This window comes from Rhipicephalus sanguineus, chromosome 1, assembly GCF_013339695.2.
Source record: "Rhipicephalus sanguineus isolate Rsan-2018 chromosome 1, BIME_Rsan_1.4, whole genome shotgun sequence".
Taxonomy (NCBI): Eukaryota; Metazoa; Arthropoda; class Arachnida; order Ixodida; family Ixodidae; genus Rhipicephalus; species Rhipicephalus sanguineus.
The window spans coordinates 166277568-166297853 of NC_051176.1; the positions used below are offsets into that span (position 1 = coordinate 166277568).

The following is a 20286-nucleotide window of genomic DNA, read 5'->3' on the forward strand; positions in this document are numbered from 1 at the left end:
CGAAATTTCCGGAGCCCTCCACTACGGCATTTCTCATAATCATATCGTGGTTTTGGGACATTAAAGCCCAGATATTATTATTATTATGGTGGCTGTGGAGCCACCGTAGATTTCTTCCAGTATGTTTATGTATGGTTCGTTGACACCCTGATTCCGTAGTGCCTGCATTACTGCTGATATTTCGACCGAATCAAGTGCCTTCTCGTAATCTATGAAGGCTCTATATAGGGGTTGGTTATATTCCACACATTTCTCTATCACCTGATTGATAGTGCGAATGTGTTCTTTCATGTAGTGAAAGCCAGTGAACACTATACAATATGCTGCTGTGTTTGTATCTGCCACATAAAGTTAGTCATAAATGTTTGCTTCGTGTAGCACAGGCTTTATGCCATAGTGCATTGTCTTTGTATGTTATGTGATGAAAGCTGAAGGCAAGGACACACTGGGCTTCCAGTCGTAACTGACCATTGCTGTTAGGTACAAAATGCAACCTGTCTAAACAGCAATCATACCTTCCCAGACATGATTTTCTTTCAGCAGATGGTGAACCACAGGTTCCTATATCTTCTGTGTTGACTTGGTGGTTATGCCGTTGCACTGTTAAGCACAAGGTCATGGGTATGATTCCCGGCTGCAGTAGCAATTTTGTTGAGGTGAAATGCAGAAACACTCGCATATGTACATAAACTTAGGAGCATGTTAAAGAACCCTAGGTGGTAATAATTAATCTGGAGTCTCCCACTGCAGTGTGCCTCATAATAAGGTCAATGTCTTTGCATTTAAAACCCCAGAATCAAATTAACCACAGCTACATATAGTGGCTTAAACATGTTTGCGTGCAGAGCAAAGCTTCAGATTCTATTATGCTTGACATTTTTGTTTTCATTGGAGATCCTGGCAGTTTGCTGCAGTGCATCAGTGTTTCAAAATAAGCCTTGATAAAAGAAGGGAAATGTACTGAATCAGAGGCTGGGTCTGAGCTAGTTGATACAGTGACATTTTGAAACCGGTAAGCGCACGAAGACGGAGACAGAGAAAATGACACAAGTGCTCTGTGTGTCATTTTCTCTGTCGCCGTCTTCGTGCACTTACCAGTAATAAAAGGGAAATGGATCGAAGTGCTTTTTTGTTAGACAAAACCTAATGAGGCCAACAGGCCCCGCCACGGTGGTCTAGTGGTTATGGCACTCGACTGCTGACCCGAAGGTCGCGGGATCGAATCCCGGCCGCCGTGGCTGCATTTTTGATAGAGGCGAAAATGCTTGAGGCCCGTGTACTTAGATTTAGGTGCACGTTAAAGAACCCCAGGTGGTCGAAATTTCCGGAGCCCTCCACTACGGTGTCTCTCATAATCGTTTCGTGGTTTTGGGACGTTAAGCCCCAGATATTATTATTATTAATGAGGCCAACAGATAATGAAGTCATGGAAAGCATAGGGAACGTAATTTATAGTTTTCAATTAAAGTGTAGTAACTTTATGACATGAAGGGAAATTAAATTCAAGTGGACAGAAAAACAGCGCCATGCGTGTGAGTAGCGAACGCACAACCTTCACATTACACGAAGGTTGTGGGTTCATGTTACGGTATTTCTCTTATTACTGTTTGGCACTTCCTTCTTTATCTGAATGCTTGCCTTTATTTGCTGTGTTCCAGAGATGCCAAAGAGTTACAAAGCTGGGTTGACACTCTCAATTTTGTGACAGCCAGTTTGTCGGCACCTCCTCTTGCCGGTGCAGTGGGCAGCCAGAAGAGGTTCCAGAGGCCTCTGCTTCCTGTTAGCCATACCAAGTTCAACCTGGTATGGGCACTCCTTTCCCCTTTTTTTTCACCATGTTCATGTTGTATTGTTTCACCATGTTCCTCATTGTATATTTTATATGCTTCTAGAAATTTATGAACCAAGTGGAAAACTGAGTGCACATGCCGGGGAACTTTATAGTGGGTGCCTGCAGTATTTTCTGTATTGCAAGCTTCCATTTCGTACTTGATGTCTCCATTTGAAGACAAATAAGCTTGAGCCTGCAAAAATAATGCAGTAACAGTTACATGCCCAACACTAGTCACTCTGCCTCATATCGATGGACTGTTAAAGATAAGGACAGCTTTAGGAAGTATGAATGATCAGTTGCAGCTGTGCAGTACAGATACCAATGTACTGTGTCTCAGGACTCATTAGACAGGTTACTTCTTTAATAAAGAAATGGAATACTAACCAGGCGTGTCATGAGAATATGGTGGATCTGAAAAGAGTGCGATTTGTGTCGATAAATGGAAAAAAAAAGGAATAGCAGTTGAAAAACACATTTTAATTTTAAATGAGCACAGAAAGTTGCGTAGACTGGCATGCTTAGAGATACTTTACTGTGAAACATAACATTGGAGCTGACCCAACTGATAACTAATCTGTGTGCGTAAGTTATTCATGTGTTAATCTACCTCACAGACTCCAGGAAGAGTATCACATGAGTGAGGAGGCATCGCAAAATACGTAACAGTAATGTAGCAAAAAGTCAGGTTTATGTTGTTTAAAGCCAAGAATACAATATTCGAAGAGGAAAACAGAAATTATTGGGTGCTAGTGATATAAAAGCCTCTCTACGAAAGGGAAGGCTATGCAGCTTATAAAGAAGTAGAAGCAATTGAATACTGGCCAAATGTTATGCTGTTTCTTTTCTTGACATTTATGTTTTCATGAAAATGTTTCGATGTTTAATGAGCACTTGGCAGTGCAGATGGTTTAGATGCACTGCGCCTAGATATGTGGCATGGATGGATGAGTTGCAAAGTTGACGGGTGTTTACCATGAATGATTATATGTAATAGACAAAACAACTCCACATTTCTTCATGGTTAGAAGGATGATATGGGTAATAACCTTAATTGTGCTTATCTGTGGGTTGTAATCTCTGGCAATAGAATGTGGAGCCTCGCTTTGAATCGACTTGAGAATGTTGGTTATATATGTTTGCTCTTCATCATCATCACCTTATGTCCACTGCAGGACGAAGGCCTCTCCCAGTGACCTCCAATTTGCCCTGTCTTGTGTCAGCTGATTCAATCTTATGCCTGCGAACTTCTTAATCTCATCACCCTACCTACCCAAGTCTCTGCCAACATTTGCTGCATATCCCATCCCTTCGTATCCATTCCATCGCGCTCTCACTTACCGTTGGTTATCTGTCCTACGCATCATGTGACCTTCCCATGTCCATTTTTTTCTTCTAATGTGATCAAGGATATCAGCTACCCCTGTTTATACACTCTGCTCTCTTCCTTTCTGTAAATGTTGTGCCTAAAATTTCTCGTTCCATGCCATATGCATGTTTAGTTGACCAAATTGTAGTTGCATATTCTAATTCAAGTTGGCCTACTGTATGAAACAGTGGTATTTGTGAAGGGAGGAGTGCCACGAAGATTGAATCTTGGATAACCTAGCTTGTGGAAGGCATTAGCTGTTATTTTTTCTGTGTAGGCAGACCATGATAAGCTTGGTGTTTAACGAATACCAAGGTACTTATATGGAAAAGTATGGGTGACGACAGTGTCTTTGAGTGAGTAACTGAAGGTGCACTACAGCTATATGAGGGTAAATATCACTAGTTTACATTTTTTCGATATCCAGAGTCATTAGCCAAGCCTACTACCAGTTAGTGACATGAACAAGGTCTCCTTGGAGAGTGATATGGCTGGCGTGTAATGCACTCTGCAAATAACTAGAGCTGTGTGAATAGCAAAATTTTGGGTGCGAAGCGAATTCGAATATTGAAGTGTGAGTGCAAATCGAATATTTTTCTAATATTTCTCAAATATTTCTAGAATATTTTTCAAATACTTCGATGAAATTGCAGAAAAAAAGTTGGAGATGATTCCTAAGCATAATCTTATGAGATAGCAACATGAAAGTGTTTCTTTTCGCTAGGTTGATGAAGCTCTGGCGGGGTGGTGTTTCATAGTTTTCTTATCAAGAATGAGGCAATGTAGAGGCCGCATTTTATTTACGTACATGATTTGGTGCAACCAAAGTGTTGCCAGCAACACTTTACACGTGATAGGCAAAGATGCCATTTCCTCGGCCTCTCCTCCTCTTTCAACTTCTGTGGAGGCCCAAGTGATGTGGCGGACAAGGGTGTGCTCCCTTCAAGTCCAGAGTTCCAAATCTGCCTCGTAGACGTCGATATATAAGAACATCTGAAATTTTGGATGCTAAAAAGATTCGGCGTCCGATTTTTCAGACTTCCTGCCCGAATTTCAGATCCAAAACAGCATTAATTGAGCCCCCACCACCTCTGCCACATCTTTCATCGCCATGTTGGAACCAGCGTTTTCTTGAATTAATACATTTGTGACTGTAGCAGAGCTTGAAAGGCAGCTTTACCACAATACGGGGGTGTGATGAGGTGAAGCACACTAAAAAGCTAGGGACCACTTTCAATTGGACGTTGACTCTCTCTTGGCTAAGTTCGATCATAACGGAGCTTGAAAGGCAACTTTGCTGCAGTACAAGAGTGTAATGAGGTGAAGCATAATAAAAATCTGAAGGGGTCACTTTCAATCGGACGTTGACTGTATTTGTCTTTGGGAAGTTCGAATTGTTCGAATAGTAAAATTCCAGTGCGAATCGAATCAAATAGCAAACACTATTCGAAAAATATTTGAAATTTCGAATATTCGCACACCCCTGCAAATAACCAAATGATTGACATGATTTTTGATGGCAGGTCAGTAATGAAAATAAGAAAGAGTAAGGGTCCAAGGACACTTCCTTGTACTACACTTAATCTTATGCTTCTGAAAGGAGATAAGTAATTATCAGTGGCAGTGAACTGCTTTCGAAGTGACCAGAAATTTCTTATGTGACATTGTTAGCGAATCGAGATTTAAGCATGCAAGTTTAGCTATAAAGCAACAATAGGTAACGCAGTCATACACAAAAATAGATTAATGTGGAATTTGTCTTTGCATTCACATCTTTGCTTTGAAAAAGATCAATAGGGAATTCATTTAGTTGTGCCTTACATGAGAGTCCTTTCCAAAAGCCACGCTGCAATTTGTAAATGAAGTTGTCACTTCCTAAGTGGTGAACAACATTAAAAGGATACTTTATGCCCACATAACTTACAGGGAACTCTTGTTAGTGATATAGTTTAGAAGCTTTACATGGCATTCTTGCCACCAGACCAGGAAATGGGTATGATTTTTCAGTTACGCAGAACCTCCCCTGTGGGGCATTGCAGCTGAAGTACATTGCTAAAGATTTAAGCGAAATTATGAGGCACTACTGTATGTTTAAAGACTTTAGAGTTAATATCATCAAAGTCAAAACTAGCTGATATTTTGAGACTATCATCAATGCAGCAATGCCAGTCCCTGTTGTCTTCCTTTGTTTTTTCCTTTGTTACTGCGGTCGTAAAGCAATTGTAAAAAACCGAGGCGCAGTTTTCGTGCCAAAAGTGAAGGGCCAAAAAAAAAAAAGAAAGATGTAATGTGCACGTGGCTTTTGTTTTTGTAATTTACTTTGTAAGGTGTTCACTGCATTAGCGTAGCCAGAAATGTTTTTCAGAGGGGCAATTAAGAGTACTGTGCTTTTTGTATTAATAAGGCTTTTATTATAGTATCTTATACAATTCTTATAAATATTATGTTGCAGTGTAATGATACCTTGTTTACACTTGCAAGTGGAATGGGAAGACGGCAATATCTAGTGACAGTCCTCATTGCATGACAGTGCACATAGTGTTTTTTCACACTCGCACATAAATTCCAGGCATATAATCCAAAACATTGTCTATAGGGTGACAGTAACTACCTTGTGACTTTTGTGTTCTGTCACAGAATATTTTGGAATTCACTTAACACAAAAAGAACAACAAAAACTTGCATAATAATTGTGAATGATTAAGTGGAAACCAGGCACAAACATTGACTTCAGCATATCTATTTCAGGCTCTGAACAGTGCAAAAGCACAAAGGGAAGACTGTGTTGTGTTCTTTAGCACTTTTTGTTGAAGCGCATGCAAAACCAATGAACTCAAGCATTTGAATGCTTGTGACCTTTCATTCAATCCATATGGATAAAACTAGTACTATCCAGCATGTAAGCAAAAAGCCTGCTTTCCTTGCAGACTCGTAGAGATACTATTGTGCAGGATTGAGAACTACTGTAAACCCTCATCATAACAAAGCAAACAGGTGCAGGAAACTTTGATATAAGCGGAAATTTGATAAAAGTAGTTGTGCCATAAAAGCTAGCAGTGACATTAGTTTCCCAGCTGTATACTAACAAAGAAAAAGATGTCAAAGAACACCAGTCTCAGTGTTGGCCATCCTTGTTTCTTTTTTTTTTTTTCTGTGAGAAAAAGGAAACCAGTTTAATCTGCTGGAAGTTTCAACAATATGCAAGTAGTGCCACTTCCAACTTACTCGAGCATTACATATGTGCATAGTCACTGCTGCTGCATTCAATTCTGTTGCAGAGCACTCTCGCCAGTGCCCCTGTATCTGCACCATTGTCTGTAACTCGTGAAGTTCTTCATTTGGATGATCACACAAAATCTTTATTCTCTCGTTGTCCATGACTCGGACAATAATGGAAACAGCCAAGTCAATAAGGATGAACAAGCCAAAGTAGTCTTCATGATCCTCCCCAACAATATAGTACACACATCTGTATAGGTCATTGTACCTGTGAATGCTGTCAAAGCTGAGCGTGCTTAAAATCTCAGTATTGTGCAGCTACAAAGCCGCATTTACACAATGACCACTGTAGCACATGTGTGCAGTGCAGCAATGAAAGCAATACGATAAGACACTGATATGCAAGTATAGGCCACCGCTTGTAGACCTCAGTATTTCCAACTTTTGCTGGTTCACTTTTCGTAGTAAGTGGAGCCTGCTTTCTGCAGGCTTAGTGTGTTCTTAAATGCATATTTTGGTCAGGAACACTAGATGCTTTGATTGAAGTGATAATGTGAATAAAACTTCTTCACTGTAGTGATATCTTGCTGTATCTCTTTCTTTGCAAGTAATCTTTTAAATCTCATTTTCATTTCACTGTTTTCTGTTTATAGCTTCAGATCAGAGTTCATGCACTGACTGCTTGCCATAAGTTCCAGAGTTCTGTCATATCCTAACCTGAACGTTTTCGATCTCCAGCATATTTTCGTACAATTTTCATGTTAATTTATTCAAGTAGGGTATTTCTGTAGCGCTAGTTGGACTGTCAAGTTTTTGTCCTCTGAAAAAAAAAATTGTGGAGATCAGGTTTGTTTCACTCACTCTTCCTTACCTTGGACGTTCTTCTTTTTTTTATTAATATTTACAGAGAGAGCAATTGACTGATCACGAGAATCGCATTGTGTGGCTCGAGAAGGAGCTTGAGGAACATGTTGCTAATGCTCCAGAGAAAGGTGCCAAGTCTAGAACTGTTGCCGAGTTTGTTGAGAAGGAGTCTTTCCTGCAGAGTGAGGTGAGTTTGGCTTACATTTCGCGTGTAATTTTCTTATCTCATCTTGGAAGCTTTAACAAAATAGTAAAGATAGCAGAAAAGGAGCTGATCTCGTAGCTTTGCTGATTGATAAATTAGCTTCGCACTTATTTTCATATGCGGGGGTACCCAAAAGTAACCGGTATAGCGCTGCGCTGGGCGGAGCTAGTGTAGTAGGCAATTTTCCCGCTATGCAAGCATCGTGCCACACCTTTCGTGCACATTGCATCCGGTGGCTTCTCCCAGGAAGTCTTCCTCCGGGTACAGTGATCTTTTTTGTGAAATCAGTTTTACACGCTCGGCATTTTTCGTGATGGCCGCTTTAAGTGAACTGGGTAAGGATGTGAAATTTTCGTTTGGGATGGTAACAATAGCACTATGACTAATCACGAGTAACAACCTTGGAGCGAAAGTCTGGGTCACTCTGGAGCTGTTCTTTGAAAACACGGTTTGGTTTCAGTCGACCATTTATTTGCTCATTTGTTGAAATTCGAGGCAGAAATTTCTCAACGACCCTTCTCATCCCCAAATTTTCTGTTCAAATTCGCTGAAGCGAAACCAAACTCCAAGCAACAGCAGATAACTTATTCAACTCCCAATGGTCCGTCGTCAGTCTTCAAGCACAAGGGCACAAATTTTTTTTATGTTTTCATTTGTTCGTGAAGTTGCTGGGCATCCAGAAGGAGCTTTGTCATGATTGAACATTTCCACCTGTTTTAAAAAGAGAAAATCACTCATACCCTGAAGTTTTTCCCATCGCAGCGTCCTTGTAAACAGTGTTTAATATCACAGTAGTTTCAGAGTCATTTTGACGGAGCAAGAACCAAAATTCCACAGCCGCCCGCTGTTCACTTCACTCGGCCATCACGAAAAAAACGCCGAGTGCGCAAAACTGATTCCACGAAAAAAAAAACACTGTACCCAGAGAAAACCTTCCTGGGAGAAGCCTCCAGATGCAATTTACTCTAAAGGAATTTTTCGATGCTTGCTTACTGGGAGGATTGCATACTACGCTCGCTCCACCTAGTGCAGCGCTATTCTGGTTACTTTTGGTTACCCCCTCGTATGATTTTTTCACTTGCATTGTGGACCAATTTGTTTCTGCTGAGGAAACAAAGCTAAGACATTGAGAAGTTTTCTATATTCATATCCTAGTATGGTACAGCAGTGCATTTTAATAATCTTCTTCATGGATAAAGCTGCTCTTTGAACGCAAGAATGACACTCAGAGCTTGTCCCACTGATCACAATCTTATTTCTAGCTCAAGCGATACCGCACCTACGCCTACCTGCTGCGCTCCAAGATGGCGCAGTATCCTGAGCTTGTGCCAGCACTCGTCGAGACAAGCATTGGTGAAGTGGATGAGCCAGAGCAGAACCATGGTGGCAGCCATGGCTGTGCCAACAACCCACCACCACCACCATCACCATCTCGGACTAAGCAGCCCTCCCATAAGGCTCTGCCTAGCTCTCCTGCACTTGGCTCACCTTCATCCGCATTTTCTGCACCAGCAGTGGCCAGTTCATGTTCTCCCCGTAGCTCCCCAACGGCTGCGCGAAACAAGCGAATAGCGCAGGATCGGTACAGCTACCGAACAGCAGTACAGAAGGGCGGTGACCTAGGCACATAAGGTGCTGTGAATCGCCTAACTTCTACCACGTGGCTAGAGCATACAGAAAAAGCGATATTCAATCGAATAAATAGGACCAGGTGCACATAACCAGCCTGTAGTAGGCTTTACAGTTAGCATCATAAGAGGCCACAATCATCGGCTAAATCTCAAGCGAACAGCACTGCTGGCCAGATTTTCTGTAAGCTTAGAAAGCTGGTTTTCAAAGAAGCTGCTACAGGTTGGAGGTGCTGTACCTCAAGAATTACAAAAGAAACACACTCTGTACATTACTAATTTTGTGTGCTGCACATCTGAGGCACGTTGAAAAAGCTGAATGATCAGGTTTACTTCCAGCTTTTTTGTAGCTTTTCTTCTTGTTATTTATATAGGATCTTTCTGTTCTTTTGAAAGATTTTATTTTATGGCACATATGCACTCATTATGTGTATGAATGAATGTTGTTTGGAGGATTCTTTTATTTAGCATTATTGTTTTTGAAAAAGAGTTTTGGGGGGCACTCACTGGTGTTAATAACTGTACATAGTATTTTATACATAGAACATGTTTATAGTGAGTGCTATATTTAAGGTCAAATCATGCCAAACTATGAGTGCAACTCTCTTTAGTAAAACAATTTTCTCCTCCTTGTATACTCTATACCTGTAGCATGGAATTACAGGTATAATGAAAGAATCATCTTGAAATGCAAAATCGGAAGACAGGCAAATGTCAAATGGTCATATACTTGTTCGAAGCTAACCAGTAGTGTGGCAATGCACATGATGTTTATTGGCTTCTTTTCTCTTTTTCTTTCTTTCTTTCTTTCTTTGCCTTTGCTTACATTTAGTGTGCAATGCGACCTCATTCCAGGAGACAATTAAAAGGCCTTTTAGAAAGGCGAACAGGGAACTTGATGATTGGGACCAACTTTAGGCTCGTACACAAGTGACCAGGGTCACATAGCACCAAGCTTTTAAGTTGGTGCATGGCAAGTGTCTCTACACAGTGGCTTGTGTTTTTAAAATTCGCTCTGATCACTTGGAAGCTTTGAAATATGTATCACCTAATCTACAGAGGTCATGACATTGAGAAGCATGTTGAGGGACCCTTAACTTATGCATTTTGTGATCACACACTACTGATTTTGCATCTTTCATAGGAATATCAATTTGAATCTAACAAGCTGCTTTTTGCTTGCTTTTCTGCGTTCTTTTTAGGTTATGAAATGTGAGATTGATGGTAACATTTAGCCATCTTTTATACTTAAACTTTTTGCCACTTTTAAGGTAATGATCAAGATAGAAAACAAGATTCCCACTGGTATCTTTTTTTTTTTTTTGTGCCAGTATTGCCAAGCAATGATATAAATCAAGTGCTGCATGCCTAGACTCTTTAAGGGAGTGTGCCTTGAGCATTGTATACCTCGAAAGATGGGAGAATGTTCTGTCAGATTTTAGCACCAACATTGTGGAATGATGCATCATTTTACACTCATGCTCAAAGTGCTTAGTAGGACATTCTATGAGCCTATGTTTAATCTAAGCTTTTGGGATCGTTGGTTCAATATTAGCATGCTTTGCACTTTCTTCATACTGTTTCTTTTTTGCTACCATAATTTCCTTTCTTTATTTGATACTCATGCCTAAAGTTAAAAAGTCTGCAGCAGCTGTGAATTTGGGGATGCCAGATTTCGACCAACAATAGTGCAAACTTGGGTAACTTCATTCCTGCACCACCAAGACTTGAAGGAGCCCTGCAACACTTTTTGAACATGGTCAGAAATGGAAAGGTGTTGCAGGGCCCCTTTAAGGAAAAACGAGCACAGTGTCAATGCCATGATTTCTTAGTTTTCTTTACTGCCCAGAGCTTTGTGTGAAAAATACTATGTGTGCTTAGATAAATGTGTTTAATTACTATAATTGCGGTGCCGCAAAACTGAAAGATGACGGACAAGGTCAACAAGGACAAGTGCACTCCTTATTACTCAAAAACCCGATGTTCCTTTCTTTCAGGTGCATAGCTAGCAAAAATGATTCTTGCAGTTGCTACTTGGCCGGTACCTTTGGAAACACCCGAAATCATTCTAGTTGGTTTATTTGTGTATCACGGAACTCGTGTATCAAGTAATAAGTTTCGTGGACGGTAGCTACTCAATTGGTGGTGTATCTTCAATCAATGTTGAAGGTTTGTTCAGTTTCCACAAAGAGCTTTTTTTAAGGTGATGCATTTGTGCATTGAGGCAAATGGGTATGTTGCATTTCAGAATAAGGCTGGCCTTTGCGCTGGTAACTTTTTAGTTTTATTAGTGTTTTATTTTGATACGACTGTAGTCTCCTTTGAGTTGGCTGTTTTTACAGAAGCAAGGTATTTGCATCAGATCATGTGTGGCGCCAGTTTTAAGTGACTTTTTTTTTTGCCAGCTCTGATGTTAGTTTGGAAGTTATAGATAGGGGCTGCAAGGTATTAAGCATCTTTATGCTGATAATTTTTTAAAATTGTGTTTATGAAAAAGCCCAATGTATTGTTTCAGCACTGTGTGCTCGATGTTTTAACTGTCTTTAAAGAACTCAAAAAAGGGCTTAATCTTACATTTGAGGCTCCTGTCGGGCTTCAATTTTTAGGCATCTACATGAATGTTTATGACAACCACGTTTGTTTAATGTACCGTCCTCATGCACACAAGGAATTTGTTCCCTTTGCCTTTGCCCATTCCAGAATGGTAAAAAAAGTGATCACATCTGCGAGTTTGGAATAGGCACTAAAGAAACTTCGTTTTTACACTGTGCAAGCCAGTTTTGACATGCAAGTTCCCTGCTACATTGCAGCTGGCTTTCGACACCATTTAAATTGTCTAGCATTTGTAGGCACATAATGAAAGATGACATACATAAATATGGCTGTGAAAAGAAGCCCGCTAACTTCATAGGTATAACGGCATGAACAAGAGACACGAAAACCAGGCAGAAAACGGGACAGAATGTTGACTTCAGCTAACCTAAGCCTGCTAAGTCTTTTGTAGAGTACTCTGTGGGAGTCTTTTATCAGATTCTGTTAAGCTATAGCAAGGTATAGATCGGCCAAACTGGCTGATGTATTAACGATTGCTTCTGAAGTCTCTGAAGAATAAAATCAGGTCGCACCTTCTGCTTCACTGTAAACCTTGCCTGTGTGAAACCATGATATCTTTGACTAGGATCCTGAGACGGAGTGATGATACTGTTGCACAAGAGTTGGTTAAGGCGCATTTTTTAAAAAGAAAAGAAAAGCAAGTCATGTATAAGTGAGCCTTCTGTTGTGTTGAAAAAAATTATTTTGCCTTTTTGGGAGATCAGTTTCGATTGTGCCTTTTGCACACGTGCTGAATGCCTAAATATCCAGAGCCGTTTTTCTGGAAATAAATCAGTTGGAAGTGTGTGCCTGTCCATGTTGACCTCATCTGTCATCTTTTGCTGTGCTGCAGTTCTAGTAATTAATCGCGTATCCGCTAGCCCAGCAATGCATTTTATTGGACATGTATATGTATTTGACTGCACTTGCACTTAAAAGTGGCAGTGGTACATGCAACTGTTCGGATCAAATTCACAGCTGCAGTTTTCACTAGGAGCACAGCAGTTCTCTCTCTCGTTATTCAACAGATTGCTTGCAGTGTAAGGAATGAGACAAGACTTTTAATTTTCTATGGCTGTGTGGCAGTGAGTGGCTGCTTGTGCTTTGCCACTTCTGTGCTTATTGTGTTTTATGTTTCACACTACGCCATTTTGCTGTGCCATATGAGCATAAATTGTGCTGTGCACAGGCAATAACTAGCTTGGCATCATGCCAGCAGTGCCAGTAAGGCAGAAAGACTGTGTTCCTGCCGATACCCTGTAGTGCCCCCTCTCCCTTGCATGTTTTCAAGGCTTGTCTCACCTACTGTCAACTGGCAAGAAAAGCCAGAGACTCATTGCAATCAGTGTGGACGAGTTTTTCCCGACTAGTCATCAATCAATGCCTGTTCATGCATCGAATGCTTAGCATATGTCACTGTCTTTGTTTATGGAGGAGATTCAGCATAATGGCATGTATTAGGAGACTAACTAGTTCCACAGGGAGTGGAGATGGTTGTCAGTGTTGTTCAACAATGAGGAACGTGAAATAATTGAAGTGCAAACGAAAATATGACCATAAAAATATGTGAGAAGCGAGCTGTGAATTTATAGATATATGCTGCTGATTAGATGAGTCGCAGAAAATTAGAATATCTAGTTTGTATGAGCTGGGACGCTCAAATGGACGACTGCTTTGTTTTTACGAACAGGTTGCAAGTGACTTGTAGTACATGATGTCATCACTCTATATGTTAACAGTTTGTTGTTGGCTAAGCATGCAGCTGTGGGGCATCATTGTCAATGTCAAGGTGATACTCACTTAACATTTTCGGCCCAAACCACTTAGTATGCACAGTTTTTTTTTTCTGCTGCAGATGGTATATTAATGCCATCCAAATAAATTAGCCTCTCGCTACAGGTTGTTTTATGCACTTTATTAACACTTCTTAGTCTGTTTTATCACTGAAGTGCAGCTGCTGTTCTGCTGCTATTGCTTTAAGCTGCTTGTGAAGCAGCTTTAACAGGATGGGAAAGCATCCTGTTAAAGATATGTTTCTTAATTTATTTGCATGAAAGATATTTTATCATATTACTGTACTTCCAGTGCCAACATATCTTTGACATTGTGTAATTGGATTTAATTACCTTCAGAATCTGAAGCATACCAAACTTGCTGGTAGTGGTGCTGCACTACATAAGCAGTTACTTGTATCCTCTGTAAAGAACTACATTGGCATATGCACAAAAAAAAATGACTAAAAAGAAGTTCCTATAGCTTCATCAGGTATTAAACAATCATTGTGAGTGTTCAGCTGAATACAAGAGAGATGTTTCAAGCAGAAAAACACCACATACATCTTTGACCTTCGACTTGTCGTTTTAACGTTTGCATTCTTTTACAATTCTGTTCCAGTCAGGTGTTTAGGACAACTATGCCACACATCTCAGCTTTGGACCTGTCCTGACTGTAGCAAGCTTGCATGCACTTATGTGCTTAGTATATAAATTGGCTGATTAGCAACGGGTGTTGGAATAATTAAAATATCATAGGAGAGAACTCTGACGTTGAATTTTTTTTCTGCTTGTGTTAGCATCTGTGAGCACTGTTCGTGAAGTCTTGTGCGTGTTTTGGCACATATATTTTACTTTCAGCCACACGGTAAGCGGTAGCCGAGTAGGTTGCTCTCGTTTCAAATAACAGCAAATTGTTATTCTAGGAGGTGTGCATAGTAAAACATTTGGTAAATTATCATAAGCAGGCTAGCTGCTGTAGGGATATAAACCCCTGGGGCATTTGTTCGCGTATTTTACACCCCTAATTAACGACACGCAACCGCTGGCGGCTTACGAGGACAGGCTTTAGCTCTTGCCCTCCTTGTTCAAGCACATATCAAAATACATAAGTGCTGTCATTAAGCAGTGGTTGTACCTAGTTTGAGCAAATTTAGTTCTTGTAACGGTTCGGACCAATTGGAACATATGTTTTATAGTCGCCGGCTGGTTTTAATGCGCCAGATTTTCTTGATTTGCCGACGTCCCCGCGGCGGCGCCACCTACTCCATAGAAAGTGTGTGTGTGTGTGTGTGTCGTGCGACTCCATTTTGCACTGGTCGCAAAGATGGCGGCCACGAACACTGTTGCCCGTCCACGAAACCATTGTCCACTACAGCATACGATACCTAGCATAAAACAACCCGAGACAACACCAGCCTGTCAGCGACCACACTTCCTCGGCAAGCACTCCTCCTCCGAGAATAAAAATCCTGGCAGTGGCGCTGGTTGCCTCCATTGCGGTAGGGGCGCTGCGTCATTCGGGTTATCTGCCGCATTCCCACGTACTGTCCTTGGCGAGTCCCAAATAAGGCAGAAGACGGAAGCATGAAGAGATGAAAAATTTCTTCAACACAAGGTGTTGCTGGAGCTAACGTCACTTTGCAGCCTTGGAGACGACAAGACCGCTTGTCGTGACGTTGGCTCCAAGAGATTTTTCATGTATCCTTGGTGAGGAAATTTCTCGGCCTTCGTAGTGCCACTGCGAAAACATCTCCGGCGATTCGGTAGAACTGCGATTTCGATCGCAGACGCTCGAATGAAGCTACTCTCCTTTAGTCGGCGCCTCCAGTTGCGGTAGCAGGCAGCAAGTTGTCGCGCACGAAACGCGCCGCATTCCTACAGCAAAAAGGTGCCGGGCGTGAGATCACACGCTGTAAACGTGACGGACGTAGAAGCGCGCGTTCCAAGTCGGCGAGCTAACGCTCTACAACCAACGCGAATGCCTCCCAAGTTTGTGCGTTTTGTGAACGAACGGGCGTCTATAGGCAGAGAGCCCCCAACCTAAATACATAACACAACGCCCTTGCAGGCCGGCTCGACCATCGCAAAATTTCCGTTATGTAATACATAACTGAACCACAAAGCAGAGGAACAGCAAAATTGATTTTACCGCTGGGCTTAGTATTTTCTGCCTGCCAGGTTATTCGTTCATATTTACGGCCTCCTCCCGTGTCGTAAAATCTGTCGGCGACTGTTACAAATTCATTTGCCCAATTTGTGAGAAGCGCTACCATCAAATGGACAGCTGGACAGCAAGAGCAGATATCAAAATTGTGTGAAGTACGCAGCAGTTTTTACGGCGGTTTTACAAAAGCTTTTGGTTTGGATAGGAAAGTTTTAAAGAAAAGAATACTCGATTCCGGAGTACGTACGCTTTCGGAAATTATTGAATTTCGCAATGGGCTTACGTAACAATCGTAAGATTTATGCTCCACTTTTTTTTTCTCTTGAAAATTCGCTGTTTTCGTCAATGAAGAATATATATATATATATATATATATATATATATATATATATATATATATATATATATATATATATATATATATATATATATATATGTATAATATAACCCCCCCCCTCTGACTACGCCCCTGGTGTGTTGCGTGTGTGTGTGTATGTATATATATATATATATATATATATATATATATATATATATATATATATATATATATATAATATGTAATATACACACCAGGGGCGTAGCCAGAGGGGGGGGGGGGGTTCAATTTTGCTTGCGTATATATACACGCACACATACACACGCACGCACGAACATACATAAAGTATGGCTGAACCCCCCCCCCCCCCCGAAAAAAAAATTTCTGGCCACGCCCCTGCTTGAACACACACTAACGGACTACGTCGCGTTCTTTTTTATAAATGCGACGGTCTTCAATCAAGTCGATTCACTTCTTGCTTAATAAACTCATTTCTGCGTTTCACATGTCTCTGAATACGGAAGGGCCGAGCTAAAGCTTTCCAGTTCAGAAGTCTGTCGCCTAGCGTGAGGTAGTTTTGAAGAACTGATACCCCACTCGAGGTCACTTAAAAGCAAAGCACGTCACGCACAGCTGTGTTGTTGCTTGGCATCAGCTGCACACGCAAAAAATTCAGTAGAGCTCCTTCTCCTCTGCTGAAACACCTTCGGCTGAAAGACAGTCGCGCTTATCAGTGTGTGGTGCATCGCGTCTTTCTTAGAGTGCGTTTCGTTTTGCGACCAGCCGCATCGCCGCCGCCGTCCGAGCTCCCACTTTCGCTCAGCCGAAGGGTGCGCATAGTCACACGCGATCGCTGTGACCAAGCGACACGCATGGCAGGGTGGATTTGTGGTATAAATTTAGCAGGAGTATCGTTCTGGCGGCAGCACGTCATTGCATTCATAATCGGAACAGCCTGGCTGCTGAGCACGTTTTTCGCGACTTCGATGTAGAACTGTTTTCTTTTGTTTGCCGACGCAGTATTGGCTGCGATGGACATCAGTAAGTGTGCGATGTTCGCTTAATTACCTAATTGTATAGAATTCGATCATTTGTGTACTTATTTCTTTATTCCACGCGTTGCAACCTTGACTGGCTTCAATAACTCACTCATTTAATTGGAATTAGAACAACAGTTTTGGTATGTTTGACCCAGTAGATAGGAAATATGTTGGTGTCGCACATATTTTTGTCCCGGAACATGCAAGGAAGGCGTTGAACAGAAATACATGGAGCGGCGAAAGCATTTGCCCCCAAGTTATGCAAACTCGTGATAGCGGGGATCCACCCTCTGCATTAAACACCGACCAGCAAGACATGTTCCGGCAAGTACCGCAATCGCCACCTCTAGTGCTGGGGTAAATCATTACAGCGTTCATTAAAAAAAACTAATTATACGCACGTTTACTGTTGCCCATCGCCACTTGGTACGCGGTGGGAATGCTTAACATTCCCACCGCATACCATGCGGTTGAATTTATGAAGCTAAGCGAAACCATGCAGAAATGCAGCATCAGCTTTGTCGTCGCTGTTTTGTTGTTTACCTGATATGGGGAAAATCGCAAACGTGTATTGGCAGTATCGGAGTTACTGTATATGCTCCCTAAAGGGGGCCTATACAGTAATCTAGGGAGGATTCAATGCTGGGCGCGGCGCACGATTCGCAGTTTTCGAAAAGCAATCTTTTTTTTTTTTCTTTTTTTGAAAACTGTTTCGGGTGATCGAAAAGAAGAAAGTAGTGGAGGGAAGGGGAGGGGGATTTCGTAGAGGTCTGTTCTGCACCGCCTGCAGTGTGCGATGTGTTTTCGCCGATACCATAAATTGACGTAGGAAGCATACGGTCATTCACTCAAACATATAAGCTACGTAGCGTCGTTGCCTGAGATCTCAATTCGAATCCATACAAGCACATTCGCATGTGTACATGGTCTTGTAAAACGTACGAGCCGACCACCACCCCTGGACGAACACAATGATCATCCATTGAACAAACTTCTGTGGCGGTCAGCCAGTCTGTTCCGCTGAAATGGGGGAACGTTTTGTACCATTTATTCCCGACCTTGAATAAGAGGAAAACGAGTGCCAATTTTCGACGACGCAACAACGCGTGACTGCTTTCAAAGTCTGCATGCATTTATTTAGGCGTACACTAGGAGTGTCGGGAGGCCGATATTCGGAAACTGTGGTACAGCGCTGCTCTTTCTATGCACGCAAAGAACGTAACACCACGACTCTCCGAATAAGGTTTATTCTGTGTGTCGAGACGACTGGCATCCGAAAGGTGTGGTGTCGCTCACCTCTTAAGGGATGCTAATAAGTTATTGAGCAATATAAACACTGTGCATGTGGTTACAGCATTGGAGGCTACCGTGTCGAGGCCTCTACCCAAAAAGCTTCTCTTACGTAAGGGCGTTTCCCCATTGGCCTCGCGCCTGCCACGTGAGACAAGTTTTGCAAGTGCATTCCCAGAAGCCGTATGTGTTGCTACTGATAGTCGCAACCCACGGGGAATCCCGGCATATCTATAACTCTTGGTTTTGAACGATGGTGCGCGAGTGAAATGTCGCACGTGAGAAGCTTCGCACTCTCCACGTGTCCATCAATGGGATCGTGGGACACTGCGGCTGCACGTGCGGCCGCTGTGCCTGTCCTGTAGTCGCGCGCGCGCACAGTGCATGCTCTTAAGCGCGCCGATTCAGGCACGCCGCACTGTCAAACCAAGCCTTCTCTTGAGTGGCTCTGTAATGACGAAGAAACTGCGCTGTTATATGGTTACAACTGACTTTTGAAGTTCAAAGCTGATTGTGATAGCTTTGTATACCGCCTCAGATGGGGTTGCTGTAGAAGCCTCCGCCAAGCTGTGTATAGGATAGCGTCGCCACGTTTTTACTGGACGGCTCGGCGATATACACGCAGGCCTGGAACCGTTTAAGTGCGTTTATGAAGTCCAGCGTCGCCTTGACAGCTGCTGTAGACTTGTGCGTGTAGAGCAGAGCGCACGTCACGTGATCTCCGACTGAGCTTCCGACGTTTTCGAGCTAGCGTGAGGCGATAGTTGCACAGTGAAGGTTGCGGCGAAATTAGGGCGTCGGTCGAGCGAGGGTGAAACAATCTGGGAAGCGTACGGGGCTACTGTTCCATGCCAACAGATTGGCTGATGCTCGTAACGACTGTGCTTGCGTATACCCGGAAATTCATTGGAAACTGTCATTAAAGTGCCCGAAGTTATTCTCCCCACCTCGCGTCATTGTATATCAGTGTGAGGCTCGTGACGCCGTATACAAAGCCAAAGCTGGCACGCACTTTCCGGGATATGCGGCGCTGCTCTGAGTCGCCGCTAATGACTTTCTGACGCAGCCGGTACGGCACTTTGATAAATCAGTCTTAGATGGTGAAGTAGCCCAAAACACGGTGAATGCTCGAGTCCAAGCTGAGGTCAGTGGCCGCGCTTGTGTAACATACACTTGCGCCACACCGGCGCAAGAATTTTAAAAAAATCTAAATAAAAATAAAGGCTTCAGCTATTGCATTCGCATTTGACGGGGCGTTTAAAAACATACCGCGTCTAGAGCTAACATTAAAAACAGATGACTACATTTCATGCAACAATGTATTAAGTTTGCTGCCGGTTGCAAATGTGCCGCGCTATTTGGAGTATTTAAAGGCACGCCCTTTCGGGCCACCTCATACCTTCTCTGACCTCTGCCGTATTGATGGTGTCAACCAGTGCGACATCACACTTTTTGTGGCCTGTTTTGTGGCCAGCATTCTCATTTTTATAACTCTATGCTCGCGTACCGAGCCTTCGTGCGCGCTGTAAGGGCCGTCCGTCAGAGTATGCCGTGTTATACGACGCATTTTATCTATTCATATCTATTTAAATGCTTCGAAACTTAACAGCAGCTAAAAACGCCCATGATGTTAAAATGAAAGCAGTGATCGCTTTTTTTTTCTGTCTGAAGTGTGTGCGAAAATGTTACAGCGTGTAGTCAGAAGGCATCCGCAAAACACAGACGACGTGGTTTTTTTATAGGTTAAACTGGCAGAAGGAACAAATTACGAAAAACAGTGAGGCATCATAGCGCTGGCAAAGGCTTCAGTTGTCTAATTAAATGTCCCAGAGTTCGCCCGAGCTTTAAAAAATAAAACAAAAAGCAAGCACCCCCCCCCCCCCCCCCGCCCCAGGATAGGAACAAGTTACAAGCGCAACTAATGATGCACAATAGGTTGACACCATCTTCACGTGGCGCAAACGGTGCATGTGTGTTAGCGGTGTTATTG

General features: G+C 42.3%; 1 protein-coding gene across 3 annotated transcripts in view; it reads left to right on the plus strand.

Moving 5' to 3' along the window:
* LOC119401689 (PH and SEC7 domain-containing protein) overlaps positions 1-13606 on the plus strand; it is a 279260-nt gene extending 265654 nt beyond the window's left edge. For all 3 annotated transcript variants that reach the window (XM_037668613.2, XM_037668620.2, XM_037668630.2), the window contains 3 exons: positions 1659-1803; positions 7327-7470; positions 8751-13606. In XM_037668613.2, the coding sequence (XP_037524541.1) occupies positions 1659-1803; positions 7327-7470; positions 8751-9119 (658 nt within the window). In that variant the 3' untranslated portion in view covers positions 9120-13606. The remainder of the gene's footprint in view (positions 1-1658; positions 1804-7326; positions 7471-8750) is intronic.
* The last annotated feature ends 6680 nt before the right edge of the window (positions 13607-20286 follow it).